The sequence below is a fragment of the Neospora caninum genome, chromosome X (genome assembly GCF_000208865.1).
Source record: "Neospora caninum Liverpool complete genome, chromosome X".
NCBI lineage: Eukaryota > Apicomplexa > Conoidasida > Eucoccidiorida > Sarcocystidae > Neospora > Neospora caninum.
In genome coordinates, this window is record NC_018396.1 from 5,352,647 (window position 1) to 5,380,419 (window position 27,773).

The following is a 27,773-nucleotide window of genomic DNA, read 5'->3' on the forward strand; positions in this document are numbered from 1 at the left end:
TCTTCACACATTCAAGCAGGGCGCCCTACCAACATGAGAGTGTCCATTTACATTTTCTTCCCAACTGGCATGTGAATGCTCAGTGGCGCCTCAGGATCAAAAACGTTTCCGATAGCAGCAGATTGAGCGACGAAGACCCCGTGCACCGAAGAATTCGCCTGATATTTTAAGGATTTCAGGAGCAATGAGACTTCCTGCTGTCTCTTAGCCAGCTTGTGGAGGAGCTTGGAGCATTCCTTCAGGGACTTCCGCAGCAGGGAAGCATTTTCGGACCGCAACGCGCTCGAAAGGTCCACAGGCGTTTCGTGAAACTCAATGAGTTCTAGCAGCTTCTCTGGATGCTGCTCGCTTGGGAGACGCTCCAGCTCCTGAAATTCGACGGTGAGCTGCTGCTTGAGCTCCTTTAGACTGGTTATCTCTGCCCTGACAACGTGGCGACTCAGTTCCCCCCTCTTGTGCTGTTCCATCATCAGTTCCAGTTGCTGCTGTCGGCGTGCCATACGTTGAACAAGTTCCCGATACCTCTGTTGTTTCACGGCCACGTTGTAGTCGCGCAGAAGGTGGCGCACGGCATGATCAAGTCTACTGTAATTCCTCCACATCTCAACGAGAGAAGCACTAGCCTTTTTGTATTCATACATGTAGCCCAGTCCAGCTTGGTCAGAGACGGCCGGGCGCTTTGCCTCGGATCTGTAGGCATCCGGGCGCTTTGCCTCGGATCTGTAGGCATCCGGGCGCTTTGCCTCGGATCTGTCGGCATCCGGGCGCTTTGCCTCGGAGCTGTCGGCAGCCGGGGTTGGTTCCCCCCTCGCTACGGCAAGCGAGGAGGCAAGAAGAGCCAACAAAAGAAAGCGCATCTTGGATGAAGGCGAGGAAAGGAATAAGGTTCTTAATTTACATAAAGAAGTAGCTGCGTGCCTGGTGCCGGGAGAGGTCTAGGAGGGGTGACTGCGTACTGCCTGATGGGCTTGACACATAGTACGCCAGGACGGGCGGATACGCCGAGTGTGTGACGGCCTGTAGTCCTGTAGTAACTAGAGAAGAGGGTTTAATCGTGACTGATTCCTCGAAGAACATGCAATACGCTTGCGACGAGAGGGTTCACGACTGAAGATTGAATGTCTCCTGATCATGGACCGCATATCCCCCTCAGCAGCATGCCAACGCGAAAGTGACCGGCAGTAGCTAGTCGACGGTCTTTCGGTGAGTGCTCAACCTTGGTCGGAGGCGGCAAATTCGGAAAAAAGTGCACGGTGGAATCGGAGAAAAGAATCAGCGTGGCATCACGTGAGAGGACAAACACAGGTAAAAACGCGTGTTCTTCGGCGTAGTCCACCGACTGCCTATCCCCTCGGCAGTTAGCCCAGACAAGGCAGCTGCTGGTCGTCAGCAGCGGCTGTTTTTTCCACGGAGGACAACGGCACCTCAGAGAAGAAAGTCACTGCATCATGAGACGAAGAGTGTCTTCGCTTTTCCAGCAAAATGCAGCCCCAAGCACGGCCTGAGCGGCGCCAACAGAAAAGGGTTCCGCCACTTGCAGGGAGTGTGGTCTCCTCGGCGAATTCTTAGCATGCCGCCGACTCAACGGTGGCTCGGCCTTGCTGCCAACCGCTGCAACACCCGGTCGAGCAGCACGGAGCCATTTTCTGCAGAGGAGAGCGGGCAATCTACCAGAGTCGCTCTTGATAGTACAGATATCCTCTGTCTCCTTGGTCCTGAAAGCGTCTAAGAACGCTATAGTTGTGTTTCTCTGAACCTCCGAAATGAAACGGTATATTCACCGTGCTTGGATTCGAAAAGCGGTTGCAAGACATGTCCTGCCGCCTTCGGCGACAGCTAGTTCGGTGAAAGAGCGATCAGTTTCCCGCGAATGGTAGTGTGGCCTAGCCTTGTTTGTTTACTACAGCTTGACACCCTTCAATGACAGGAGGGCTTCACTTGACGCGTTAAAGGGTCTGGCGTGACGCAGGATGGCTTTTTTTCGCTGCATCCCTTAACGCGTGGCATATGCAACGCGGCTCTGTGAGGTGACTTGCCTGTCTTGCCTGTGACTCACGTCACACCTTCGTCCACGCCTCTTGGCCGCCTACGGCTGCGGTGGCTCCGCCCATACATGCCGTTTTCCTAAGAACCAACACAACGCGAGAGCTGCTTTTTCAAAATTCTTTAGAATAGATGTAGGGTGTTCATAGTGCAACCGAAAGGAATGGTACCGGAACCTCACGACGAGAAATCAGCGCATCTTCCGTTGAGAGCCCCAAAGGTCTCTTTGCCCACGTCTATTTAGCAGCGGCCCTTTGAAGCGTCCGATTGGGCTGTTTTCTGGTGCCAGCCTTGTGATCAAAATGTTTGCGTACTGTTGTGGGATGGGAATGCATCAGGACCGGTGCCATGGTCCTTCTGGAGCAGCGAACCAGATTTGCACATCAAACATGTGTGAGCCGCAGGTTGTCCTCATCGATAACCTGGAGCTCGCCGTCCACGCAGAGGACCAAGTCGCCTACTATGGCTTCATGAGCTTCAACAGCGCACAGCCGGCGAAGGCGATTGATCGGGTAAGCGAGTCACGTCTCTGAAACCGCTTGCCTCTCCATCGACAGGGGACCGATGTGCAGCCTAAAAGTTTGATGCAAAACGGGCCCTTTTGCTTCCTTCGTTTCTCGGCACGTTTTCAATGACACGGCCCGACCGGAAGGCCACCCGTGAGGTGCCTCGCTTGTTCCGTTGCGCCGAGAAATGAAGCAAAAGTTCTTTGTGGAATCTCGTATCGCGGTGCAGGTTCGCAAGCGGGACCCTCCCGTCAGGACATCGTCTCAGTTTGAGAACTCCGGCAAAGGAAACGACTCGCGAATGTCGTCCGATGCAACAGGTATGGTTGCGACACATATATACATGGGCTTCCCACCCTTTTGGGCACGTCCGTTTCACGGGGAAAAATCCTGTGGTGGTTTCGCCTACCTTCTCTCCGTTACCCTCACGCTCCCCACGGCTCGGTCCGACACATGTTGGCTATACTGGCGTTTTCTTCTGCGCTACGGACTGTGACGCTTGACTCGAGTTGCGCCTTTCGTTTGCTGCCTCTGTCTGTGAGCAGCCTCAACCACGGAAGAACTCGACGAAGAATCACCGAGGGTCGCCAGCCCACAGCACAGACCGCAGATAACAAAGGTTGTAGCCTGCCAGCATCGCGCTTCGACTCTGAACGACATCTGTCTATCTGTTCGCCCAATCCCTCGGCATCATTCGCCCCGCGCCGCCAGTGTGGCACTATCTACCGCTGCGCGCCGTCAGACTTTGGGGACGGTGCACAGGCATCGCGTCGCCGGTCGTCACTGGGCCCGCTCTCGCATGTCCGTGAAAAGTGAAGAAGATCGTCATATGTCAGACTAGGCTCTCATGTTGTTCCCGAGGTCTCAGAAACTTGAACGCGGAGGTAGAATGACGGAGCTCAGGTCCCCCATGACCCTTCTGGGGACTTAAATGTGCGGATTCGATGCTAGAGCCGAAGCGCAGCTGCACCAGTCTAGAGCTCCAGGGGTTTTTTGGTTTCGCGTGCGGCGTCCATCTAGGTATACCTATGTTGTCGGAGCGCCTGCTACGAGTATCATTTGAAGTACACAAGCAGGACCACAGTGCAGTCACGTGTTCCGTCAACGCAACTGAATGCTTGATTCTGATTGAACCGCCGGAGGTCGGGTCCTGTCGAAAAACCTCTTGAATTTCATTGTTTCAGCCACTCTCTCGAGTTACCCAGCCCAACTACGTGATACAGGTGCTTGGATACCGTACCCTTTGAAAGCCAACAAGAAGGCCACAGTGCGGATATACACCCGCGGCAGAGGTGCCTGCTCGGACCTCTCGGGACTGAGGGTGTCAGACTGGTGGCTAGTGTGAGGAGAAAGGACGTCAACGTTCTCGTCTTACACAGCGATAGGAAGCCCTTCAAAAAATTGTTTTGTGTCAATGTTCCCGATCTCATAAAACCGATCCACCGGGTAAATGTCATCGGTCAGTCGCGTAAATACCGGTGACACAAAGCTTTCTGTGCTTCCGTGACTCAAGGGTCCTCCCTCTGACCGTACTGGCGAAGGGCGACCTGTGAGAGATACCTTAACTTTGGGATCACTGACGCTGTTTTGAGACGGTGGCTGTGAAGTTACCAGAACGTGTGAATTCCTCCTGCGTCTGCTCACGCTCGCCACAGGGAAGCCTCTCGGGCAAATGCATCGCGGTGAAAATGGTGAGGAGGAGTGGGACCGCCTACAGCTTATCGGAACCATATGCCTTCGGCGCGCAGCTTTCCTTTTGCCGTGCGTGCATCGCTCGCGGGTGATAGGCTCTGCCACGTCAACATGGAGGACAGTGAACTCATCGGCAAGGCGCGCCTCTGCCAGTGCGAGAGCCTCTTCCTTGTCGTCGATGGCACTTAGCAGCTTGTTTTTCATTATTTTTGCTTCTTCGCGGAAAGTCTGGTATTCAGCGACGGATGCCTGCAAAGTCTGCTGAAGGTCTTCCCTTTCGCATCGAAGAATGGCAAGCTCCGCCTCTCGGTGATGCGCGGTGGCAATCTTGTCTCTCAGGTCCGACTGGAGCTCTCCAGCTAGCGCTTTGTAGGACTCAGCTGACGCCTTGAGTTCGGCAATTGTTTTAGCGCTCTGTCGGTCTCTAGCCCGGGCGTGCTCCACTTCACTCCGCAGGCGTGCAGTCCTGTCTTCCCAACACTGTCGCTGGGTCTCCAGTCCACTGGCGAAATCTTCCTTCCCCATTGCAGCCATTTCTCGGAGCTGCTGAGCGTACCTCTTGTGACTGTCGAGAGCTCGCTTGTGTTCCAGAAGCGTCTGCTGGATCTTTGCCTGATGGCTCCTCTCCAAAACTTGAACCTCTAGAAGATGCTCGTGGTGCACTCTGTTGAGTCGCTCTCCGAGGCTGGCCAATGTCGCACGAAGCCTATCGACTTCCAAGCTTCTGTCCATTAGCTCTTTCTTAATAGATAGAGCGTTAGCCTTCTGCGTTGCCTCCACGTGTGCGCATTCAGCATCTTTCTGGCGCTCGGTATCATGTAAGACCCGAGCATGTTGGGATTCCTTGTCTCGCAATTCCTTGCGGAGAGTGAGAATTTCTTCTTGAGCTTGTTTTATCGCTTCGCTGTCTTCCTCGTAACGCGCCTGCAGGAGACGGAGCTGGGCCGTGTACTGCTGGTCGAGTTCCTGTGCATGCTGCTTAGCAGCCACCGTTTTTCGAACCTCTCTGGAAACTTCCAGTTGCCTTTCTTCTTCCGCTTGCTCCAGCTGTGCTCTTGCGTGCTTCAGCTGTGTCTGAAGCGCACATACCAAGAGCTGGTGTTCTCTGTCCGTACTTTCTTTCTCACTCTGTTGGGCGCGTGAGTATGCCTGCTCCTCGGCGGTCCGGCGTTCGGATCGTTTCTTTTCTTCCGCAAGCTCAGCTCGGACCGACGAAAGAGTCCTGGTGGTCTTTCTCAACAGGCCTTGCAGCTCTTCCACAAATAACTGGATTTCCTCCAACCGTTGGAGCCCTACCTCCTTTTGACGCTGCTCATCTTGTAGGCGCTCATTGAGCATCCGAACCGTCGACACCTTCGACTCCAAATGACGCACCACCTGACTGTGCTGATTGACTAACTCTTCATGGGCAAACGAGGCTATTTTCCTTGTCATATCGCACTGCACTCCTCTCTGGCACCGTCCCGCTCGTTTAGTTTGCGTCCTGACATCTGCTGTCGCCGTGCGGGTCTGAACGGACTTGTTCAAACCCCGCGCTGGAAGCCGCGTTTGCACTTCCTGACTTACTACGTCGTTTTGTGGACGGGCATCCATCACTCTGTTGGAGACGATTCGTGTGTTGGCGTGCATACGGTGTAGCTCCCAGGCGTCGTAGTCACTCATACTCTCAGGAAAAATTTGTAGACTTCTTCCGGTCTGATCCGGGCACGCGTCCCCCGCGTATCCCTCCTGCTCTGCCTCGAATATGCCTGACGGACAGGGTCCCTTGCTGTGATCTTGAAAGGGAAAGGTCTCCGTCACGGTGTCTACTGTTCCGTGGCCCGCGCCCTTGGACGCGCTACTGGGCTCGCAGATAGACGCTCCGCTGCTGGGGCCCTCGCCCGAGTCGTTACCTAAACTGAGTGAGGTGCCCGTTGACATCGCTTCAATAGCGCTTCGGAGGACAATGCAGGGGTACGGTTTCTCCGGGTCTGATCCCCCCACGATGCCGAAAAGCACACCTTCTTCGCCCTCAGCAAGCGGTGCTACGTTCCTGTCTTCAGACTCAGTGTTGGACAATGCCGATGCGGGCGTCAATCGGGACGCGGAGGAGCCTCGTGAGATTGGATGCTGGCTATTCTGGCTACTGAAAGAGCTCTGAATGTCACGACCATTTCGGTTTCCATAGCTTGGTGGAGGTGTGCCCGCACTGGAGTCCGTTCTCGGATCTGTGACTTGGTCAATTCCAAAGTTGTTACTGCCTACGCTCGACACAGCGCATGAAAACGTCGGGCAAAGGAACCGCTGTGTGCATGTTGGCTCCTCGTGCTCGTCAGGTCCTCCGAGCGGACTTGCCTCCTCGGATACGAAACTGTTTTCGTTGCGTGGCGAAGCGTTTGAATCTGAGGATGTTCGCCGGCATAGAGGGTAGGAGTAGCTGAAGCATTGCCCAGAAGGACCACTCCCTGTGGTCCTCTCACAGTGAACGGAGTGATTTGGGCGGCCTTGGAGCACTGCTGGGAGCTCGCCCTTCTTCCCGTTGCCGTGTGCGTCGTGACACTCAAACACATCCGGCGTTTGAGGCTCAATGTCACCGCTGATCGACCCCGAATGTCTTGCCGCACCGAAGTGAGGACTGCTATCTCCGTCGAAATCGTCCATATTGGTCTTCTGTGTTGTAAGGTAATGGAAATAGGATACAGACCAGGAGCGGTCCTAACGAAACGGCAGGGCGTCGCGCTAACTGCCAACACGATGGCCTCAACACGAGAGTCAGAGGGTGAATTGCCTCTGTATAGTAGACAGTTTCGATCTTTGGTAGATTTCGCCCCACTATGGCGAACTTGATTTGGCGTTAGCTGTCTCCGGCACGCTACTTTGGGACCCAGCGGGTACATTTCTGATTCGGCTGTATGCGTTTGCGTGTTGCAGCCCGACGGAGAGAAGCCCCCGAATACGTGACGTGCACAACGGAGAGATCTGACTGCTGGAGATGACCAAAGGGGAAAGCGCTTTCCAAAACATAGGCAACTTCAGAAACACAGGAGCACCACGTTAGAGCTCACATACACCGAGTTTTGATGTCTCCTAGCAGTCTGACTTGCCAGCGTTGGACGCAAGATTGGCTAAAACGCATCGCATGTGTAAAACCAAACCTTAGATACGGGTCCTGCAAGAGAATCTTCAGCGATTGGCCTCGTTTTGAGTTTTGGCTATTCGACGTCAAAGCCCGCATTGCGATCATCTTCAGCCCCGTGCTCGCTGCGAGTGACCGTCGCAAATTCGGTCGCACATCGGTGTAGAAAAGTCGACATAACCCATCTTAAAAACATGTGCGCGTGCAGTCCGACAAACAAAAAATTAGAGAAACTAGGTTCAGTTCGAACGAAACTCTGCGTCAGAGAACACGGTAAGTGATCAAGGCGCAGGCGTCTGTGCAACTCATCTACCACCTTTAGAGTCATCAGTCCATGTTTTACCCGCGAAGGGGCGTGCACATCACACTAGGAAGCGTTATCATTTATAACCGTTCACGCCTCCGATTCCTCGGCAACGGCTTCTGAGGCAGGATAACCTCCGCCGCCTGACGCTGCTCACCTTGGGCAGCATTATTGCTGACGGCATCCTCCTTTAAACGGTCCATGAGCGCCAATAGCTTCTTTCCGTCCCAACCACAGACGCAACCGTCAGGGGCCGCCCGCAGGCTGGTGAAGGTATACCGCTGACAAAAGAGCTCTTCTGGGCCCTGAGCGCTGCCCAGCTTTCAGGATTCCGCTAAAAGATTCCTATTTCAATGTATCTGGAGTGTGGGCGTCGCCTTCTCACTGCGCCGAACAAGGAAATGGGTCTGTATCCTGTATAAGGTCGTGCTGTGTTCACTGCGCCCTTCCTGTTCTGTGCGCCTGGACTTCCAGCAGTCATATCAGCACGCGTGCTCATTGTGCCACAAGCTGGAAAACGGAGACACCCATCTGCGCTGTCGCCCAGTGTCACACTGCTGACGCGTATGTAATCCTTCGTGGGTCTGCGCACACTGTAGTCTGGCAGAATCCGTTCGGTCCTCCGGATATCTCACAGGGTGCACCCGAGCTCTCAAGAGAATGGCAACTTCGATGAATGTCAGCATCGGGCTACCCATGAGTTAACCGAATCGAAAAACGAGCATGGTAGCTCTCAGAAAAAAACGAACCTCGTTACATACCTTGTTCCTACCTAACCCCCTCCTGGGCCTGCCGGGTAGCACCCCATCGGGCTATGTCACCAGGTGGTTCGTACCACGAGCGCTGCCTGCCCTACGTCTCTGCACATTCAAGGTTCTGTTGCCAGATATAACTTTTGCAGCGGCTGAGTGCAAAGCCAGCGACGCTAGATGCTCGCGACCCTGATGTGGAGCTCTACACGCTTGTGTGTCCCGCGTAGAATCAAGCGATATGGACGGTGAGATAAAGGTTGCCCGAAATGACACAAGAATTGGCGCGTCCACACCCGATGGAACTCTCCCTGACGTGCACCTTACAACAATGTACCGACCGCGGTGGCTCCCTACAGCGAAAGCTCACCAGGGAAGCCTTTTGGACAAGCTTCAGGAACAGAATAAGTACGTGTTGAGACAACATGCATTTCGCTCAACAATACGAACAAAACTGCATAGCGGACAAAGCACTCGAACAGAAGAAATCGAGAACAAGCACTGACCGTGACGCGCAATGCGCACACTTCCAGACCCGTCACGTTACACACGGAAGGATATCGCGGCTCCTGGTGACCGTTAGAAAGCAAAAAAATCGAAGCAAAGAATTCCTTGGCTGTTTAAAATGTGGTGCAAGAGATATCGACCGAAGCGAAAATAAAATAACAAATCATACATAACGAATCCACGCGTGGATGTATTTCGAGGGAAGACGGCCTTCTAGTGCTAGACCTCCGTGTCTCCGACTGCTCGTGGCATTCTTCGCCGGCTCCGAGCTCTCGGAGAAGTCCCCCGTAAGTGATCCATCAATATATATATATATATATATATATACCGACGAATTATACATATATACACATAAAAATATGTGAATATATATATATATGAAAAAAAAGCCGGCGAAGGGCCTCAGCCTCGAGAAGAGTTGGGCACCGTCTGCGTTACTGGGCCTTCTTCGTGTCAGGGGCGGTTCCCTGGCATTCGGCTTTGGGTCCCGTCCAGAAGGGGCCGAGTTCGTTTACTTCGTCGGCAAGAAATTGTTTGTGGGGGAAGGGGATTTTCCCGCCTCGGGTGGCGACGCGTTTGACGCGGCTGAAGGGACTGACCTCCTTCGTCATGATGAAGTCCCACACGACCCGTGCCCAGGAAGTGTGGTGAGGCAAGTCATAGAACTCTTTCGCAATACTGTGCAGTTTCGGCAGCCGAGATCCAGGAATACGTGGGAAGTCGTGGTGCTCGAGGTGGTACCCGCAGTTGTATGTGAGCAGGTTTTCCCACCCATATGCGCTGTACGTTTCCTGGAGCTTCTCGCCCCTGGGAAACTGATAGTGTTCCGAAATGAGGTGACCATTCAAGGGGTGAATGGACATGGACAAAAAGGAACCGCCGACAAAGTAGAAGAGGCCTTTCCCTCCGAGATGCTTATACACGAAAATGTCCCAGAGAATAATAACTACCCAGTTGACCGCTTCCATGAAGGTAGGCTTTTTGGGGGCTCGCAGCATCGGCCTCAGCGAATAGGTAAATGGCAAGAGGAGCACGAAAATGAATTTGCCCAGTCGGGAGTTGAACAACCGCCCCTCAATCTCACTGGGGATATCTGCATCGACAACATCCACACCCGTATAGGCGTGATGATCTAAATGGTACCGCATGAAGCTGATACCGGCAGGGGTGCCCATTGGCAAATTGCTGAAGATGGCAAACAACTCATTCATCCACCGCTTTGGAAGCAACAGCATGTGGGACGCCTCGTGCATGACAAGAAAGAGGGAATGGTTGATTGTGGCGCTTATGACGACCGTACACAGCACAACCGCGGGCCATCCCAGCTGCCACTGCACAACTTTGTATCCGATATAAAGATTCAAAAAAACAGACAACGCCCCAATTACAGCCTCGCGTATGTCATATCCATACAGCTCCTCGACCTCTGGATGCTTTTCGAGAATCGTACGTCTCCGGTAGGAGTGCGGTATCGGCTGTGTCGTCCAATGGAAGTCCTGCGGTGTGCCGTCCTCAGCGAACGGCGCGACAAGCTGGTCTGTCTCCGAGGCTTTCGAGAGACGGGATCTACCATCTTCACTTTTGCCGGAAACATCTGAAGTGAGTGCCGCACCTTCGTTTCCAGGCAAATCGGGACTCTGGGAAAGGTCTTTTCCCTTCGAAGGCGCAGGTTGCCGAACAGGCGCCTCCCCCTCGGTCCCCAGCGACTGGGCGCACACCGCGTCTCTGCTCGACATGTTTACCGGTGTTTTTCGCGACAACCCTCGAGCCGATCACACTCCGCACGGACAGCAACGGTCGAGAACGCACATCAAGACATAATATGTCTTTGCAGAAACAAAACAGCCACGGAGAGGAACAGTGGCGGAAGTCGCAGGGAAACAAAACGTATACAGACTGGACTGTAGGCTCTGCGTAGGTGCCCGGGAAGTGATCGACGAGAGGTGAAAACGTACGAAACTGCTTCGAAGTTCCTTGCCGAGTTTGTCTTGCGTCGTGAACAATTCGAGGTTTACCAACACGAATCCAACAAGGATTTGCACAGAATTAAACACGGCACATGCGCCCCCCGTGTTCTAACTTGAAATATCCGAGAAACTTGACGATCCGGAGTCGTGTTACTGCGAAATCCGAGCCACTGCATCAGTCTTATCGGTTCCGCAGGACGAATCGCACACTGCGCCGCTCGGCCAACACCTTCTTCCTCCGGACTTTTTCTAGAAAATCTCCGGTGTCTGTTTCCGGGTGTGTTTTCCAGTGACTAGCGCAGAGAGACTGAAAGGAGGCCGGAGACCCGCCGCGCGCAAACCCCATGAGAGGACAGTTTCCACATAACGCCGCTCCACATCAGGGGTTCGCTGCTTCGCAGTCGTCCCAGCTGTCAGCTGAGAAAACAGAGAGGGAGCGCTGTTAAAAGACACTGTGTAGTGCGGCGGCTAATGGACGGATGTGTGTGTCTTGCTAGTTGGGCCGGAAGAGAGGGCTCCAACTATGGCAGAAAACTGATGGTCTACTTGGAGCGCTGCCAGCGCCACAAGTGGGCAAACGCGAAAAAAACGGGTAGCGAGAGGCGGAGTCGCCGCTTTGGCAACTGCCAGTCCTGGAAAATACACAGTTGTACACGGTATAGCAACGAAACACAGCTGTTTCCGCCTCAAACTCTGTCGCGGGGGGGGAGGGGGGGGCAACCTCCTGGGCACTTGTCTTCTGATTCCTGAGGCTTCATGCGACTCACACCCGTTTGCTTTCTGTATCTTTCGCATTTTCACTGGATACTCTTGAAATCTGAGCCGACTGATCAAACTGGTTGCTCAGGTTCCTGCCACGGAACTACCCAGGGCGCGCGGACTGAACGGCCTTCGCGTCTTCTCGAGACGCGCGGGGGAAGCGGCTGGCGTACCAGAAGACAACCGTGGCGGACTGGAGGTCCATGCGAGCGAGCGGGGGAACCATTTCTTACTCTCTCTGTTGCTGCAAGGTCTTTCTGTGTCGCGCACATGTACATGCTCCACGAGGGGCTGCGCGAAAAAGCCCTGACTTTCGACGTGAGAACACGATTATGTCTTTACAGCTTCACCTCCCCCCGCCCCCGAGCGGTCCACACAGAGGCCCGGGCTGAGGCAACCTTTTCTAGCCACCGGACAGCAGGGTCCCCTAGCATTTCGGGATGATCGTTGAGTGTGTTCTGTTTTTCTTTGCCCCTTCTTTTCATCCCGTCCCCCTTTTTCTTTCGAATGTAAAGGACCGCTCGACTCACTACGCGGCTTCAAGTTAGCGAACCACGCGCGCCGCTGTTCGTACCGTCGCCCTCACTGAGTAATTTTCACGGCAACGCGCGGAATATTTCTGCCGCTGTTCTGGTCACTCGGGAGAGTGCTTCATCGAACTGTGCTTTCCACTTTTGGCTGCCCATCCTGGAGGCTTCGAGTCCAGGAGACGGACCTCGCGACAATCGGGTGGCGCCGCGTTTACGCGCTTCAGTGGTCTATATTTCTGCTGAATATTTGCTGTCCAGAAACGTGCTGGCTTGAGTTTCGGAGTGCCTTGCGTGTCCTGCTTGTTTTCCGTCCTCCGCTGTCTCTCCAAGCTGGCGTCAGCTCCTCGGCGTATCTCTGAGGGGCCCAGAGGTCTTGTCCATGCTTCCACTGGAAGTTTTCCCAGAGAAGGGGAGATCATGGATTCTCTACAGATTATGTCCTTCGAGGACGCGTCGGCATTTGCTGAACAGACAGTGCATAAGCTGGGGCAACTGTCTCCAAGCAAAGGGGGAGTGGGACACAAACAGGAGGCCTACCTAGAAGGCGCACGCGTTGTTTCTTCAGCTAACTCAAAGGTCGTGGCGCCGTCCAGTCTCTCGGGGTCAAAGCACACTCCCCCGTCGACTCGGCTTTCAAACCCCCGGCCGGCGGAGGCGGCAGGAGCCAACAAGGTCCACGCTGAAAGTCTGGCGCATCAGCGAGGTAAGCCCGATTGGGCCGCACTCGAGGGTGTGCAGGCCTTGGTCGACACGCTGTACGAAGGGAGTGGAAAGTCGCCTCTGCACTTGCAGAGGTTTCAGGCTCGGGCGTCCAGGCCTTTGGAAGGCGCTGGAAGTGAAACTACCCCTGACTTGAGTACGTCGAACGCGACTAGCCACGATCGACAGATCAGCGGCGGATCCGCCCCCCGATCCGATACGCGACACACTCCTCGGCAGAGTTCGGTCGCCAGTCGAGAGTCTCTGATGGCGTCTGAAGACCTCTGTCTCGCGCCGCCCCCCTCCTGTGCTGCAACGGAGGCGTCCACACGCCCGCGGCCGCGCGCGTGTCCGGGTTCGTCTGTGCGGGCTGCATGCGCTGAGGAGTCCGGAGGAGAGGACTCCATCCTGCCGCGGGCCGACTCTGCGAGTGCGCTTCACAGCCTTGTCTCCACTGGCCAGGCGGCTGCATCTCCCCGGGCAGTGTCGCACTTCACTTTCGCCTTAAGCCCCGGAAAAGGACCACAGCCGTCGCTAGATCGCCTCCCTTCCTTCCTCGTGTACCCGGAGGCGCACACGACGTCCGACGTTTCCGAAGCCGCCGCGCCTTCTGTCCAGGAAAACGTTGCTCGTGCCTCCCGTGTCGTCTCTCCGCCTCAGACCCTCTCCAGCTGTCGTCTTGTCTACGACGCCGCCTCCGCTCGCCCTCACACGAGTCGCCCCGCGCGTGGCCTCGGCACCTCGCCACAAACGCCGGAGGAGTCGCCGCTGCGACTGCCTGATTCCGGGAGGAGGCTGCCTGTTTCTTCTCAGGCTTGTGACGGCCCCGTGAAGATGGGAAATCCCGACGGCACCTCGGAAACAACTGACCAGGCGAACTGCGTCAACTGCGTCACCGGGAGAGGGCCAGGCGGGGTCACCTCGACGCCGCAAACCGCTCAGGGGCAGTTTGTCTCGCCGGCACCCCCTCCGTCTCCGGAGCAAGTCGAGCGCTTTCCATTGGATGCCGAAGTGACCCCAAAATACCCTCAGCTCGGCCTCGTTTCCGGGCCACACCCGGGGATGATTGGATCGGGGTGGCAGCAACGGCGACGGGTATCGAGAAAGAAGGAGGGGAGCCAAAAACCCGCGACCCGGGGGATGTCTCAGGCGAGAGCGACAACTCCGATACAGATGGTGGACAAGTCTGGGAACGACGACAGCGATCAAAAGGGTGCCCGGGACGTGCCTTCCCACGGACCAGCTTCTAGCCATGACGCAGCGGTACGCGAGGCCCAACGAGTTTCCCCCCAGTTCGTAGAACCTGAGTGTCCGCGGGACGTTCTTCCCCTAATCCAGAGATCCGTGTTTTAAGAGGTGCATGGAGACGTGCTCGGATCCGGCTCTGCCACGCGTACATCTACTTATGCAAAACCTAGACGTGAATATCTCAGTTTCCACTTCCGGTCGTCTGTTCTGTTCCAATCAGCAGTTTTCGATGCTCTCGTGCCCGTCACCGCCTTGCTCTTGCATCCGCGCCCTGCTCACTCTCCGGGGGTTCCTCGTGAAACAACGGTCCGTGCGCAAAGGTCCCTTGTTTGCGCAACGCTTTTTTTTTGCCGTGGTGCACGCTCCGGACGTCCCGTGCACGGGCTTCTCTTGTCTTTTTTCGCAGGCGCTCCCCTCCACACTCGGAGTTTCTTGTCCGTTCGAGGTACCCCTGGCAGAGGTCTTCATGCAGGGTGTGATCGGGAAGGGGGCGACTTCGTCGGTCTACCGTGCGGAGTGGCGAGGCAGCCCGGTAGCCTGCAAAATTGTCTCGCTCCCTGTGGGGGGCTCTGCAGCCTCAAGGGCGCCTCAAATCCGCCAAGTCATTCAAGACTTCCGCCAGGAGCTGGGGGTCATGTCTCGGTTGAAGCATCGAAATCTCGTGGGACTAAAGGGTGCAGGGACGCGAAATCCCCCGCTGTTCATGCTGACGGAGCTCTGTGCTGGGGGATCTCTGTTTGACCTCCTTCACAAAGGTGTGAAAAAGGTGAATCCCGCAGAAGAAGCCACGGCGGAAGAGGGGACACCCTCCTCAACAGGAACACAGCCGGCGTCATCTCTGCAAGACCCCAAGGACGAGCCTTACCGCGCCGCAGTTGCTTCGATGCTGGAGTGTCTCACATCACAAGCGTCGCCGGGGGCAAATGAGCATGCCGCTCCATCTGAGGACGCGGGGGGAGGCTTTTGGGCTTTCTTGGGGAGGCTGGCGCCTTTTGCTGCAAAGAAGGAAACCAGCCCAGCGCAACGGCCGTTCCGGGCTCCAGGAGCTTCGACTGCTCCTTCGTCACACGGCACTGAAGACATTTTGTTTTCTCGCGGCTCAGCGGTGCCTCTGAGCTGGAAGCTGCGCGCTCAAATTGCGCTAGACCTTGCAGAGGGGTGCCGGTATCTGCACAGTGTGAATCTCGTCCACAGAGACATCAAAAGCCTCAATGTGCTTCTGACCGAGGCAAATGTGGACGGGGTCAATGCGGATGAGAAACCGCTCGCTAAACTGGCCGATTTCGGCTGCACTGTGCTGACGCCTGGAGGCCTGGGCGCCGTGGGAGGGACGACGGGAGGACCGAGCGTCCCTGCCGCTGGATGGGCTGGTGAGCGCTGTGGAAAGTCCAGCAGTTTTCCGCAGGCGTGTACCAAAAACCACAGAGGACGGAAGCGCCAGGGGTAGACACACATGTCGAAAAGGCATTGGGGGATTGAAAAATCTGGAGGCGTTCAGGGCTGAGACCCACCCGACCGCAGCGTCCAAGACAACAGCGAACATCCTTCGCTCCACCTCACGTTATTCCGGCACCCTTGGCCCGCCTTGTTCCACGCATTAACGAACGTAGCCATGCACGCTGCTTCCTATAACACTTTTAACGAAACAAGGATATCAAAAGCTCTTCCACTGCGTTTCACCTCGACGACTGTGGCCGAAAATGTAACACTCTTATTTGATTCAGGGCTGGACATCGAACCACAGTACCGGCAAACCGCGCAGAAAAGCACCCGTGCTTCACTCTTCTTTCGAGAGGGGTGGCTGTGAAGACTTTGGCAAACACGGCATCTCTTTTCCATTTGTCACCGCAGGTACGGTTCTGTGGATGGCGCCGGAGGTCCTGGCCAAGCAGGGATGCACCGACAAGTCGGATGTGTACTCTTTCGCCATCGTGCTCTACGAGCTCCTGTCAAATCGCATTCCTTTCCAGGAGCTCCAAGGCACGCCAGCCTACGAAAGGCTTCCTGAGCTCATTCCCTGTGGTCTGAGGCCGAACATCAGTTCGAATGCATTACCCCGAGATTTGCCTCAGGGCCTCAGGTGAGTTTTCTGTCAGGTGTGGCCGTCCGAATGCGTCGCCAAACCAAAGTGCCGGGGCACAAATATAACCCTGCGCTACAGTCTAGAACATTCGCGTGGAGGACGTGAATAGGGTAGCCATGGTCTTTGCGGGCGAAGCGAGAAGCGTATATTCAGCCCGCCGTTTCTGCATTCGTCGGATGGTCCGGCACCGGTCTCCCGACAACTGGCTTCACATGGACTCCTTCTGAGAGGACGTGTGCAGCTTTCCGAGAGTCCATCTGTCGGTACCAGTTTCTCAAAGAGTACGGAGAGTGCTTCATGCCTGTGCAGCTTTCATCTCCGTCGGATGTACGGGTGGTTTTTCTCGTTTGCCGCAGATATTCGAGCGTCTGTAGCTGGGTCACACAAACCCTCAGAGTCTCCAGCATGCTCGGCGTAGAACAACGACGGTCGCATGCACTCCACAGCTGGGATCCAGCCTGCCGAACTGGTCCTTCGCCGCGTGAGGGGATCGGCGAATCCACTTCCTCGCTGTGTGTCCCTTTTAACGTGTCCTGTTCACAGAAACCTGATGGAGTCTTGTTGGCGCAAAGACCCCGCGAACCGCCCGCCCTTCACGCATATTGTCAAAGCGCTGGAAATCATAATCGAAGAGCTCTAACCGCAGAGAAAGTGGCATGCGTCCGGTGTGCGACGGAAAGGGGATTTTTCGAGAGGCCGTCCAATGACGCTCGAGACCCACGTTGAAGGTGGATGTAACACATGGCATCGACACAAGATAATTTCATCTGTTTTTAACTCTGTAGGGGTTGTGACGTGAACAGGTATGTGTACGCGTACAGGTGGGACAGCATTTGCCTGGAACTTTTTGCTGACAAGTGAGCTCGTGTTGCCACACTGAACGTCGTCCTACATCTTTTCAATCGTTCGCCAACGGAGCCCGCGGCTTCACGCAGATGTGTCAGGTATCGAAGGAATGGGAGTCCGGTGTTCCTGGGGGCAATGAGACTGACCGCGTGTCGAGGATCTGTTGCGTTCATCGGGAACACGTGACATCTGTTTGCCTGTACCATATAGGCGCATGACGGCGTCAACCCTAACTTGAGTCTCTGTTAAATTCTACAAAATGAGACCTGTACCTACGTCCAGAATGACAAAATCCCATTCCTTTATGTCGGCACTGCGCACACCCCTTCACTTCTCTTGAGATGGTCGGAAACCCTGCGCTGGGGTGGCCTTCAGGAAAGAAGTGTCTCAAGTTTAGCGTTAGCTGGACAAGTCAGTTCCTTTCCCGAGATCCTTTTGTCTCGCGTGGAACGCCCGTAGGAAAGTATCCTCTGCAGTGCGTACGGGCACGTTTCAGCGTGGTTTCGGGCGAACGGGCAGTGCCTCTGGCAACTACGGCAAAATTCTCATGAGAACTTTTGACTGACTGGATGAAGCACCGGAAAAAAAACACGTAGATAAGCGCAACCGTTGCAGCCACGTGTGGCGAGGAAGCCTAGAAAAACAAGAAAGTAGGTTCACACACACTGACGACAGTCTAAACGGCCTAAAGCCGTCAACGGCCCTGAGATGCTGTACCCGTCCGTCGGTGATGTATTTCATTCAGACCCATTTGAGTATATCGAATCTTTTCGATACTCTTTTCCCGCCTAACGTCTCTTGCTTGAGTGGAGAGGCGCCGCGCGGTGAATCAAACTCTCACGGGGACGAAAGGGGAGTAAGGCCTCCGTCCCCCCGGTCAACCCCGAACATATCCAGGCGTCTTCGCGGTTTCTTTTCGGCGAGGCGGACCGGTGCACAGTTGATTTCTTAAACACACAGTCAAGATGCACAACAAATAACTGTTGCCGTCGTCGCGATTTTCCAAAAGGCATGATCCGTCTATAGAGTCTGAGCGTGTGTGATGGCCACGGCGTGCGTCCTCTCTCAGGGTGTGGTAGAACTGGAGCCCGTTGGAACGGATCCAAGGAAGAGGGGGTTTGTGGTGTGGAATTTCTTGTCTCGTCGTCACGTCTAGCCGCTGCAAGAGTTTTTGTGTCTGAGTATGCTAGCCGTCGTATTGTGGTCCCGTTTGTGTCTTGCGAACGTGTGCAAGCATCGCACTTGCTGGTATCACTGCTTTGCCTTCAGCGGATCTCCTCTTCAGTTCCGCAAACACTCGGAAATCCACTTCTTTTTTTTGGAGACCGAGAAAACAAAGTTTTCGCGCCCCGAGGGTGGCGTTTGAACAGTGACGGCTTCCTGTTTTTCCCGTTAGGTTTTCGCGGGGCCAACCGGAACGAAGCTCCTCTTACTTCTTGCGGGTAAAAGTTCCCGTGTTTGCCGCATGTCTCGACGAAAGGTACGGCTTTCCTTGGTGTAAACTCAAAACACAGTTGACATAAACGCGGTGACGCGGAGGATCTTTCGCACGTGCTAGGCAGCTGCCGAGGCTTCTGCTCCCCCCTTTTCCCTCGAAAAATAGGGGGGAAGACGCAAACACCCCCCTCCCCCCTTTTCTTCCACTGTTAAGGCCGCACCGATTGCCCGAGAGGAGCCGTTGAAGAAACGGAAAAGGAGAAATCCACCTTGCGGTTATTGCTTTTTGAAACCCCAGCACTGTGTTCCGCTTCCGGTCTCTGTTTTTCCCGGAACACACGCCACCTCACCTTCTCTTCGTCCCTGCTCACCGTCCGGTTGCTGCTCTTTTCCGTTTCGCGCAACCGCGGCCCGCCGTTCCCACTGCGTTCTTTGCGGTTGTCCTGTCCCCCCTCTGGGGCCACCCCCCTTTTTGTCTCGGCCTCCGTGTTTCGCGGAACGCTTTTTCCGCTTTTCGTTCCCACTTTTCTGCTCGTCGAAACCGTGTTTTCTCTTCCGTCCAAGGGACTTTCCCCCGGCAACATCGACGGACGTCTTTCCTGCTTTGTGGGGCTCATATGTGCGCCTGTGTCTCGTTCCGCACATCGAGCCTTCCCTCGTCTCCCCAACCGGTGTAGTAAAATTCCCCGTCGCTCCCGCCGCCAAGACAGATTTCTGTCGTTCCCTCTCTGTTGTTCGTTTCTCCTCAAACTCAGATCTCCTCTCACTGCCGGGAAAACGAGTCTCTTCCCCCCGACACCCCTGAAGACTCTGGTCTGCCTTTTTCCTTCTAAACGCGCGACAGATCACGCCCCTGCCACCAGCCTGCCGCCTCACTCCTTTGTATTCTCTGAGAGCAGGCCATCTCTCTGGAGAGAGAAAAGACCGACACACAGAGAGGGGTTTGGTGAGGACATCGACAGGGACACAACAGGAAGAATTGCACACGCGGCGCTCCTCACTGTCGCTGCTCTCGCCTTTGTCGACGCGTTCCACCGCACGCGTCGGGGTTCGGACGAGCCACCCGTTCTCGTTTTTTTCTCCTTGTTTCCTCCTTTGTCTCTTCCTCACTCTGAGAGTCTGTGCGCCGCGTCCGGTCGCGTCCCCGCCCTGTCACCTCTCCTCTCGCTTCCTCTGTCTCTCGTGCGTCCTGTGTGCTGTTTTTCTCTTCTCGCGACCTTCTTCATTTTTTTCCCGCAACAGCGACTCTGGGCGTTGCGCTGACGAGTGCCCAGCGAGGAACGGTGCACATGCACAGCGCAAAGCGTCGCCAAGACTTTCCCTTTTGGTTTTGACAAGATGGCGCAGACAGACGTAGGCGCTCTCTGCTTCACCACGCTCCAGCAACAGCAGCAACACTTGTCTTTTTTGCGGGCTGACGAAGCCGCGCTGCAACAGAAAGCCACCCTCGAGGTCGAGCAGTACGACCGCCACGTGGCCTTGTTGAAGAACTTTTTTCTCCACTTTGTCGACGAATTCGCGTCCCACGGAAAAGGCGAGAGCGCCAACGCCACACACGGCGACTTCAAATATCGCAACCTCCTGGTACGCGCGTGGCGGGCCGAAGGACGAAAGAGAGCGCCTCGCGTAGCCCGGTTGCGCCTTGCTTTTTTGCTGCAGATGCTCTGAAAGGAAGAGGCGATTTCCAAGAAACCACTGATAGTTTATCCAGCAATCTCGGGGCGAATGCGCGAAAAAAACAGGGAAAGCACGCGACGGAGAGAGCTCTCAATGTGGACGGGGAACCCAGTCGAACACGCACTGTCTAACCTCTGTCCGGTGTCTGTACACTTTGCTGCACTTGAGCTGCCTGCATCCTTCGCCTGGGTTCGCGTGTTTTTCTTGGAACCTCTCCGCGTTTTTCGCGTCCTCCTGGCTGTCTCCTCCCCCGAGGCTTCTTGCCTAGGTTGGAGCGTGTGCGTTTCTCTTCCTTCTGCGCTCTTCTTCCGTTTCCCTGCGTCGATTCCTTCCGTTTTCATTGTCCCCGGTCGCCTCGCCTCTCGTTTGCTTTCTGGGCTCGTTCCGCAGCAAGCTGTCCACGATGAACGCCGAGACGACCTGCCAGTGTATTTGGACGACGTCCGAGAGGTGTGTGCGCGCGCGACACACGGAAAAGGGACAATGTTTTCCCGGGAACAAAGGCCGTAGAGAGAAGAAAGGGATTCCGAATCTGGCTACGTGGGCGGCAGTAGCAACTGAAGAGATTCAGCAGGTTTCTTCCACCACAGGGTGGACATGTTTCTCCGTTGTGGAGAAAGCATCGTCGGGCTTCTTTTCTTTCTCTGCGTTGAGGCTCCCTCTTTTTCCCGTCGTTTTTAGCCTTCGTCACTGCCCCCGCCGAAACGGCTGTGTCGCTTCGCCCACTGAAGGCCAACCCGCCACGGGCTTCTGTTTTTTTCCCCTGTGCATCTCTCGGTTGTTCTTCCTGCTCGTCTCGTCGGTCTCCCTGGCGTCTGTGTACTCGCTTTCACCGCCCCACTTCTCGCGCAGCGTTTTCTGCTTCGCGTGTCCCTGTCTTCAGTTCTTTACGACGCAGCAACCGGAGGACGCCCCTCTGGGCGAGGAAGACGAGTTCGGCGCGGGAAAGAAGAATTCCAGTCTGACCGTGTACGAGGCCATCCTCACCAACACAAACCGGTACATCGAACTCCTGTACCAGGCCGCAGACGCCGTGCTAAAGCAGGAGCCCGATCTGTTTGAGACGGAGACGGAAGAAGCCGAGACGGCGGAGCAGGACGAGGCCCCGTTCCTGAAGGCAACTGACGGCCAGGCGTGGACGAACGAACTCAAGCAGAGACTGCGAAAGAAAGACCCATGGAGAAAGATTCGGTGAGAAAAACAGAACCTTTCCACGAAACAGTCCAAACCCATTCACACACATGCATCATACACACCCATATGCATTTACATTTACATGTATATGTGTAGTATTTGCCGAGATAGATGCACACGTTCGGCGTGCGCAGTCGTGTAAGAACAGGCAGCTTGAGTGTGTCGATCTAGGTTTGTTGTTTTGCATTTCCGTGTTCGGGGCTCTGCGGTGCTTGCGGCCATCTGTCTTTGAGTTTGCATGCGCGTGCGTTTTTGCCTTCAGGGAGCGCGACATGGCTACACGGCGGGTGCCGGCCTTTCTTCGCTGCGGCTTGTGAGTGTCTCCAAAACGTCGCTTTGCTGCAGTCTGCTTTGTGGCAGTCGAGCGGTCCCCTCGGCCAGTCTCTGCGTCTCTTTTTGTCTCTCGTTTCTCGTTTGCAGCCGCATCTGCCTCTACCCGCCCGCACGCGAAGGCTGTCGTCTCTTCCGCAGCGTCGACGCCGCCAGCATGGGCAAGTTCTCCTTCTTCACCTGCGAGGTTCTCCGCGTCCAACAAGTCAAACCGAAGCTCCTGGTCGCCGCGTACGAATGCGAAGAGTGCCATGAGAAAGTCTTCCAACCCGTAGGTTTCTGTTCTGATGCATGCATCCTGGGGGAAATCTCCATCCGGACACATACGCCCGCGCCGCTCAGCTTCCAGTGTGGAGCCGTTGCAAGCTCGACTCGCCACATGCCATCTGCCCATCTATTCCTGTCTGTGCACGCGTGGCCTTCTGCATTTTGTGCATGCAGATCCACAGACGTTGATACTGTATGTGCAGGTGATACGACTGACGTGTGTGTGTCATACCCCTGTTCGGGCTGTAGTCCAGAGGGCAGGCGCGCTCGGTTTGGCTGTGTCTCCGCTTTTCAGGTGGAGGCGAGCGCGTTCATGCCTCTGGTGACCTGTCCGCTCTGCAAGAACAGCCGGAACCGCGAGTGCACGCTCCACCTTCATCCGAAGCTGAGTTTCTTCCTGCCTTTTCAAGAAGTGAAGGTTCAAGAACCGACTTGCCAGATACCGGAGGCCGACGTTCCCCGGACCCTCAACTGTCACCTCGTCGGCCACGCCGTCACCAACATCCTGCAGCCCGGTGCGTCTCGCAAGACGACTCGCAGATGCGAGCCGCTCGCCCGGCCCTCGAAGCCCCGAGACAACTCTTTTCCAGATGCGTGTTTTGCGTCTCCGGACGGCCTTGTGTGTGCCGAGAGCGCGGGAGAGAGCTGTGCGGCCCCCAGGGGTTGCGGGGGCTCGTCCTCGGATCGATACTCTCTGTTTTCTCTTTTGCTCTTTTCTCTCCGTTAGGTTCTTGTGCGTCCGCGCGTTCCCGCTGAGATACCGCGTGTCGGGTGACTCTGTGTGTCTTTGCAGGGATGACAGTGACGCTTGGCGGCTTGCTGAAGCCCGTGCGGAAGATGGGATTCGCGGCGCTTCGCTCCGGATTGGTGCAGGAGAAGGTGTTTGAAGTTTCTTTCATTCAGCTGAAAAAGCAACAGACTCACCTAGACCGGCGGGAGAGTCTCCACGTTGCCGAGCAAGTGGCGAAGCTGCGGCAGACACCGGGTCTGTACGACTTGCTGTCGCGTAGCATTGCGCCTGGAGTGTACGGAATGGAAGATGTGAAAAAGGCGCTTCTCCTGCAGCTGATCGGCGGCAAAACCGTCACGAAGGACGACGGAGGCATGATTCGTGGAGACATCCACGTCCTGCTCATGGGTGATCCCGGTGTCGCCAAGAGCCAACTGATGAAACAGATCTGCTCCATCGCCCCCCGATCCATCTACACGACTGGAAAGGGAAGCAGCAGCAGCGGTCTGACCGCCGCCGTCATCAAGGACCCAGCCACGATGGAAACGACCCTCGAGGGCGGCGCCCTCGTCCTCGCCGATCGCGGCATCTGCTGCATCGACGAATTCGACAAGGTAAAAAGAAGAGGAAAGGAAAGAAGAGGAACGAAGAGAAGCAAAGGAGAGGAAAGGAGAACAGGAGCTAGATGCCGGGGCCCGTTGATGTGTGTCATATGTCAGTCGGGGAAGCGTCGCTTCGCTGTCGGGGTTTGCGCTTAAATAGACCGGAGAGTTGAGATTTTCCACTTCTTTTTTCGACGGCTCGAAGGGGTTACGGAGCGCGGGCGCGGCCTGTGAAATGGAGAGCGCATGCGTTCTGAGAAGAGTTGCGGAAGAGACGTTCTGCTGAATTGTTTTCAGATGGACGATTTTGACCGAAGTGCAATCTACGAGGTCATGGAACAGCAGTCCGTGTCGATCGCGAAGGCTGGGCACTGCAGCTGCCTGCCGGCGCGCACGGCTGTCTTGGCGGCGGCAAATCCGAAAGATGGACGGTAAGCGAGATCGGTCTTTGCTTTCCTTTTCTCGGGATACGCGCAGAAACCTCCCATTCCATCTGTGCCTCTCCGTCTTACTCTCTTTTCTTTCTGGGGTGCATGCGTGTCGACGTGTCCCCACTTGCCGCTGAAAGAGAGAGGATTTCTGAGGCTCTGCCTCTGCGCTGCGTTCCCCATGCGTGTCTCCTGTTCTTGTCTTTTTGAGACTCATTTTTTCGGTCGCCACTGAGCTTCGAATATTTTGTCTTGTGTCTCTCAGATACGACGTGAAAAAACCCATGATGGTCAACATGAACCTGCCGGCAGCGCTGCTGTCTCGGTGAGTCATCCGAGCACCCAGGGAGAACAGAGACACCGCCGACTGGAAGACACCCGAGAGACACAGGAGAGACTGTTTCGTGTGGGGTCGTCTTCTGCTTTGTTCTCCATTTTTCGCCGCTCTTCTCGGCCGCTTGCTCTTTCGTCAAACATTGCGGGTTTCCGGTCTTATATCTTTGTTGCGGCGCCCTGCCTGGTCCGTTCTTCGTGCACATGCGCCTTTTGTGCCGCTTTTTGCGCTGCTTTCTTCTCGCCAGTTTTGACCTCCAATTTCTGCTCCTCGACCAGGCAGATCGCCATCGCGACACGCAGATGGCGGCGCACATTCTGGGGATTTACCGGGCCACGCCGGCTGCGGAAGCGAAGATCGACGAAGGGCGCACAGAAAAGAAGGGAAGGAAGGGAAAGAAGGACGGGAAAAAGCTCAACGAGCCGGAAGGCTTCGGAAACAAAGTCGTGGAGAAAAAGGTGCTCCGCGCGTTCATCGAAGAGGCAAAGAAAGGCAACCCTGCGCTCGAAGAGTAAGAGCGGCCGAAATGCACACAGAAAACACAGGGACAAGATGACCAACGCAAACGAAACTATGAACAAGGACATCTCAAGACGCGGCTAGATGTATGAACCTATACACATGTAGAGTGCGAGACACACACAGGCACACTCGAACACGGACCACCAAACTTTGCACGTATTTTGCGAATGAGAGAGATCTATTACTATTGACACCAGAAAGTCAATAGATGTCGTTGCAACGGTACATGCATGCATGTGCAAATCTTGGCGCTGCTCCGTTGGTATGCTTTTCCTTACTGCCGACTCCATCCTGGAGATATGCGGTAGATGAAGTGAGATGGGATTGTTCAGCGGTTCTGTGGCTGTTGAGGGACCGCGTTGTTGCTGCCTGCCTGGAGTTCCTGCTTTGAATGGATTCGGAGCAGCCTCTCCTCTTTGTTTCGCTTCGTGCATTTGCAGATCTTTGATTCCCCAGATTGCTGACTGGTACGCGAACACGCGCTACGACGAACAGCAGCAAGAGAGGCTGTCGGGCATCCTTCCGTCGTACACGACCCCTCGAGCGCTACTTGGCATTCTTCGTCTTGCTCAGGTTCGTTTTTGTGGACAGGCCTTTCGTGTGGCGATGTGTACCTGCCTCGCGAAAGCCTGTACATTTGCGTTCACCTCGCCCCCGCAGGCAAATCGTCGCTGTTTATTTCCTCGTTGTTGGCCGCAGTCACCTGATGTGTATAAGCAGCTGTCGGTGAACGTTCTCTCGCGGGCAGTGCTGGGCACCACGCGCTGTTGTATTTCGAATGGGGAACCAGCTTTCCTCTCCCTACCGGTTTCCCTGTTTCTTCCGTCGAATTCCGGTCACTGCGCACGTGCACGTTTTTCCCCTTCGTTCTGTTTGCGGGTGTCTCGGGGCAGGTGTTTTTCCCTCTAGTGGCGAAAAGCGACTGCGCTGTGTGCATGCAGATGCGTTTTTTCCGGTTCTCCCGCTCTCTCCCTCTGTGCAGGCCTTGGCATGTCTGCGGTTCAGCGACTGGGTGGAAGCCCCCGACTTCGAGGAGGCGCTGCGTCTGATGGAGGCTTCCAAGGAAAGTGTGCGCGTTGCGGAGGAAGGCAGAAGACGGAGGAAGCAAGACCGCGCAAGTCTTGCCTTTGAAATCTTAAAGTGAGCTCTTCCCAGAGGCGTGTCACCTCGACAGCAAACGCCCTTTTTCAAGCCTCCGCAGTTCGTTAACGTCCCCATGTATTTCGTCATCCATGATTTCTGTGTAGCTGCACGCAGGGCGTTAGGAGCCAAACTCATGTAGAGACGTGTCTGCTGCGTGAGAGCCCTGGGAGAGAGAAAGGGGTTAAAGTTTACTGAGCGCCTCCGTTTTCGCGTCGCGTGGACGCTGCGTTGGTGTCCCTGTGTTTTGCGCAGGAATCTGAGGAGTCGGACCCAGCAGAAGAAGGGCGCCAAGTGGGACGGGTGGATGAAGGTTTCCGCGTTGCAGCAGCAGGCAGCAGCTGCGGGTCTAGCCGCCGAGCAACTGGACGCTGCGCTCCAACAGTACGAAGAGTTGACGTTGATCACCTTTGACCGCACAAAGACCAAGGTGGCGTTTGTCGAAGAGGCAGGCAGTGAAAAGTCGGACGACGAAGACGAGGACATGGCCTGAGACGAATAAGCCTCTGCGGGGCGTCCTTGTCGCGACAGCGCGGGAAGGAGGCGACAGAGGGACGGAAGGGAAGCAGCATGGTTTCGTATCCAAGAACGAGAAGATACACTCAACGCCCCCGCGAAAGGAGCTTGCAAACCGTATATATATATATATATATATATATATATATATAGTTAGATGGAGATGAGGGATATATACACATGTAGATCTATGTTTAAGTGTGCATTTGAAGGTGCACGTGTATGTTGACCCAGCGGTGCGTGTGGCACAGCAGGACCCGAAGCGAGGAAGCCGAGCGCTGCTTTTGTCTCTTTCGATTAATTTGCGTTGCACTCTTTCGGGAGGTTGCAAAGAGGCTCCACAAATGCGGGAACGATGTGGGGGGGGGCTCTGCGAGGTCCCACTTCGAATAGCTGGAAGCGAGAGGAAACGCGGTGGAGTGTCCTGACAGTCTTTTCAAGCGCGCATTAGAAATCGTGTTGAGTTCGTTGTGGGTCGTCTTCTCTCCGTGGAGTTCTATGCACTGAAAACAGATGCGTGCGCAGTACCCCACCAAGGCCAGTGACTCGCCGCGTCTATGAGTCCGTGCCCCTCTCAATTATGGTTTATGCTTACACTGCCTATGCATATCTTGAGTTTATATATGTAGGTTCTTGTTCAGTGTGCTTGTCAGCGATTCTTGTCGGACAGACTGCAGTTTATACACAAAGCAGCCCGTGATGGTGCTGGATTCCTTTTACCGCCCCCTGGAGTTGTCCGGCGTGTCTCAGCACAGACACAGGAGTGTTCTTTTCGCGCCTCGGCTTCCTGTGACTCGGTTTGTCAAAACTTTTCTTTCGTGAAAGGACGAAACGTGCCCTGAGCGTGGAGCGCTGGAGAAATAAACGAAATGTCTAACTGTTTTTGTCTCCCAGACCTCGGAGTAGTCGTCCAGGCGTCACGTGTGGCCTTTTTTCGAAGCAGTGTCGCATTTTCCTGTGTACGCGTGTGCCTCTTCACAAAGGTATCCACGCGCCATTTTGCCCTCCACCTTCTTCACACTGCGTCTCTCAGCCGTCCTATTTCCCTGTCGTGCAAGTGCAGCCAACGGGAAACACAACACGCTTGTTCCGTCTTTTCAAGATGATCACTTGGGGCGCACAGTGTTCCGCCCTTTGCTTTATATCAGTTGATCGGCAAAATCCCTCCTTCGTTTCTGATCAATGAAACTGACATGATATCGAAATGCGACCGGTTTCAACAATTGCGATCCCCACTCGGGAACGGAAACCAACATCCGCAGCCCTTTCCAGGCCTACCACCTACAGTCACCCAAACGCCGCCCGCCCCCTCCCTATAACAAAGTTAACGAGCCTGTAGAGGCCATCTGCATTTCCAGCAGCCACAGTTACAGCACTTCAAACCAGGGCGCAACTTGAACGGTACGTTAAAGACGAAGCACACTGGACGGTTTTGACTAGCGCTGATACAGTAAGACAGTCAACCTCGGTGCGCACCTTGCTTTGCTAAAGAAAACAGCTACGTGAAACGACGCGGCTCTCCCGACAGATCGGCTTTTGGGTAACAGA

General features: G+C 55.2%; 6 protein-coding genes across 6 annotated transcripts; 3 read left to right on the forward strand and 3 right to left on the reverse strand.

Moving 5' to 3' along the window:
* Positions 1 to 47: 47 nt before the first annotated feature.
* On the reverse strand, positions 48 to 857 carry NCLIV_051040 (conserved hypothetical protein; the record flags this gene model as incomplete). The annotated part of the gene is made up of 1 exon (XM_003884658.1): positions 48 to 857. The coding sequence occupies one exon, from the start codon at positions 855 to 857 to the stop codon at positions 48 to 50; it is 810 nt and encodes a 269-aa protein (XP_003884707.1).
* Positions 858 to 2,372: 1,515 nt separating this feature from the next.
* Positions 2,373 to 3,390, forward strand: NCLIV_051050 (conserved hypothetical protein; the record flags this gene model as incomplete). The annotated part of the gene is made up of 3 exons (XM_003884659.1): positions 2,373 to 2,555; positions 2,779 to 2,869; positions 3,095 to 3,390. The coding sequence occupies 3 exons, from the start codon at positions 2,373 to 2,375 to the stop codon at positions 3,388 to 3,390; spliced, it is 570 nt and encodes a 189-aa protein (XP_003884708.1).
* An 875-nt stretch (positions 3,391 to 4,265) lies between these two features.
* Positions 4,266 to 6,881, reverse strand: NCLIV_051060 (hypothetical protein; the record flags this gene model as incomplete). Its single annotated transcript, XM_003884660.1, has 1 exon — positions 4,266 to 6,881. A coding segment is annotated over one exon (2,616 nt), but the record flags the coding sequence as incomplete, so codon positions are not given.
* A 2,469-nt stretch (positions 6,882 to 9,350) lies between these two features.
* NCLIV_051070 (putative membrane fatty acid desaturase) lies at positions 9,351 to 10,652 on the reverse strand (the record flags this gene model as incomplete). Its single annotated transcript, XM_003884661.1, has 1 exon — positions 9,351 to 10,652. One exon carries the CDS (start codon positions 10,650 to 10,652, stop codon positions 9,351 to 9,353), a length of 1,302 nt encoding a protein of 433 aa, XP_003884710.1.
* A 1,937-nt stretch (positions 10,653 to 12,589) lies between these two features.
* Positions 12,590 to 16,842, forward strand: NCLIV_051080 (putative Tyrosine kinase-like (TKL) protein; the record flags this gene model as incomplete). The annotated part of the gene is made up of 4 exons (XM_003884662.1): positions 12,590 to 14,134; positions 14,526 to 15,489; positions 15,971 to 16,199; positions 16,746 to 16,842. 4 exons carry the CDS (start codon positions 12,590 to 12,592, stop codon positions 16,840 to 16,842), a joined length of 2,835 nt encoding a protein of 944 aa, XP_003884711.1.
* A 2,981-nt stretch (positions 16,843 to 19,823) lies between these two features.
* Positions 19,824 to 26,202, forward strand: NCLIV_051090 (putative DNA replication licensing factor; the record flags this gene model as incomplete). The annotated part of the gene is made up of 13 exons (XM_003884663.1): positions 19,824 to 20,069; positions 20,553 to 20,612; positions 21,046 to 21,353; positions 21,619 to 21,669; positions 21,777 to 21,957; positions 22,249 to 22,468; positions 22,747 to 23,297; positions 23,583 to 23,716; positions 23,979 to 24,038; positions 24,295 to 24,558; positions 25,010 to 25,142; positions 25,552 to 25,709; positions 25,965 to 26,202. The coding sequence occupies 13 exons, from the start codon at positions 19,824 to 19,826 to the stop codon at positions 26,200 to 26,202; spliced, it is 2,604 nt and encodes an 867-aa protein (XP_003884712.1).
* Between the last annotated feature and the right edge of the window lie 1,571 nt (positions 26,203 to 27,773).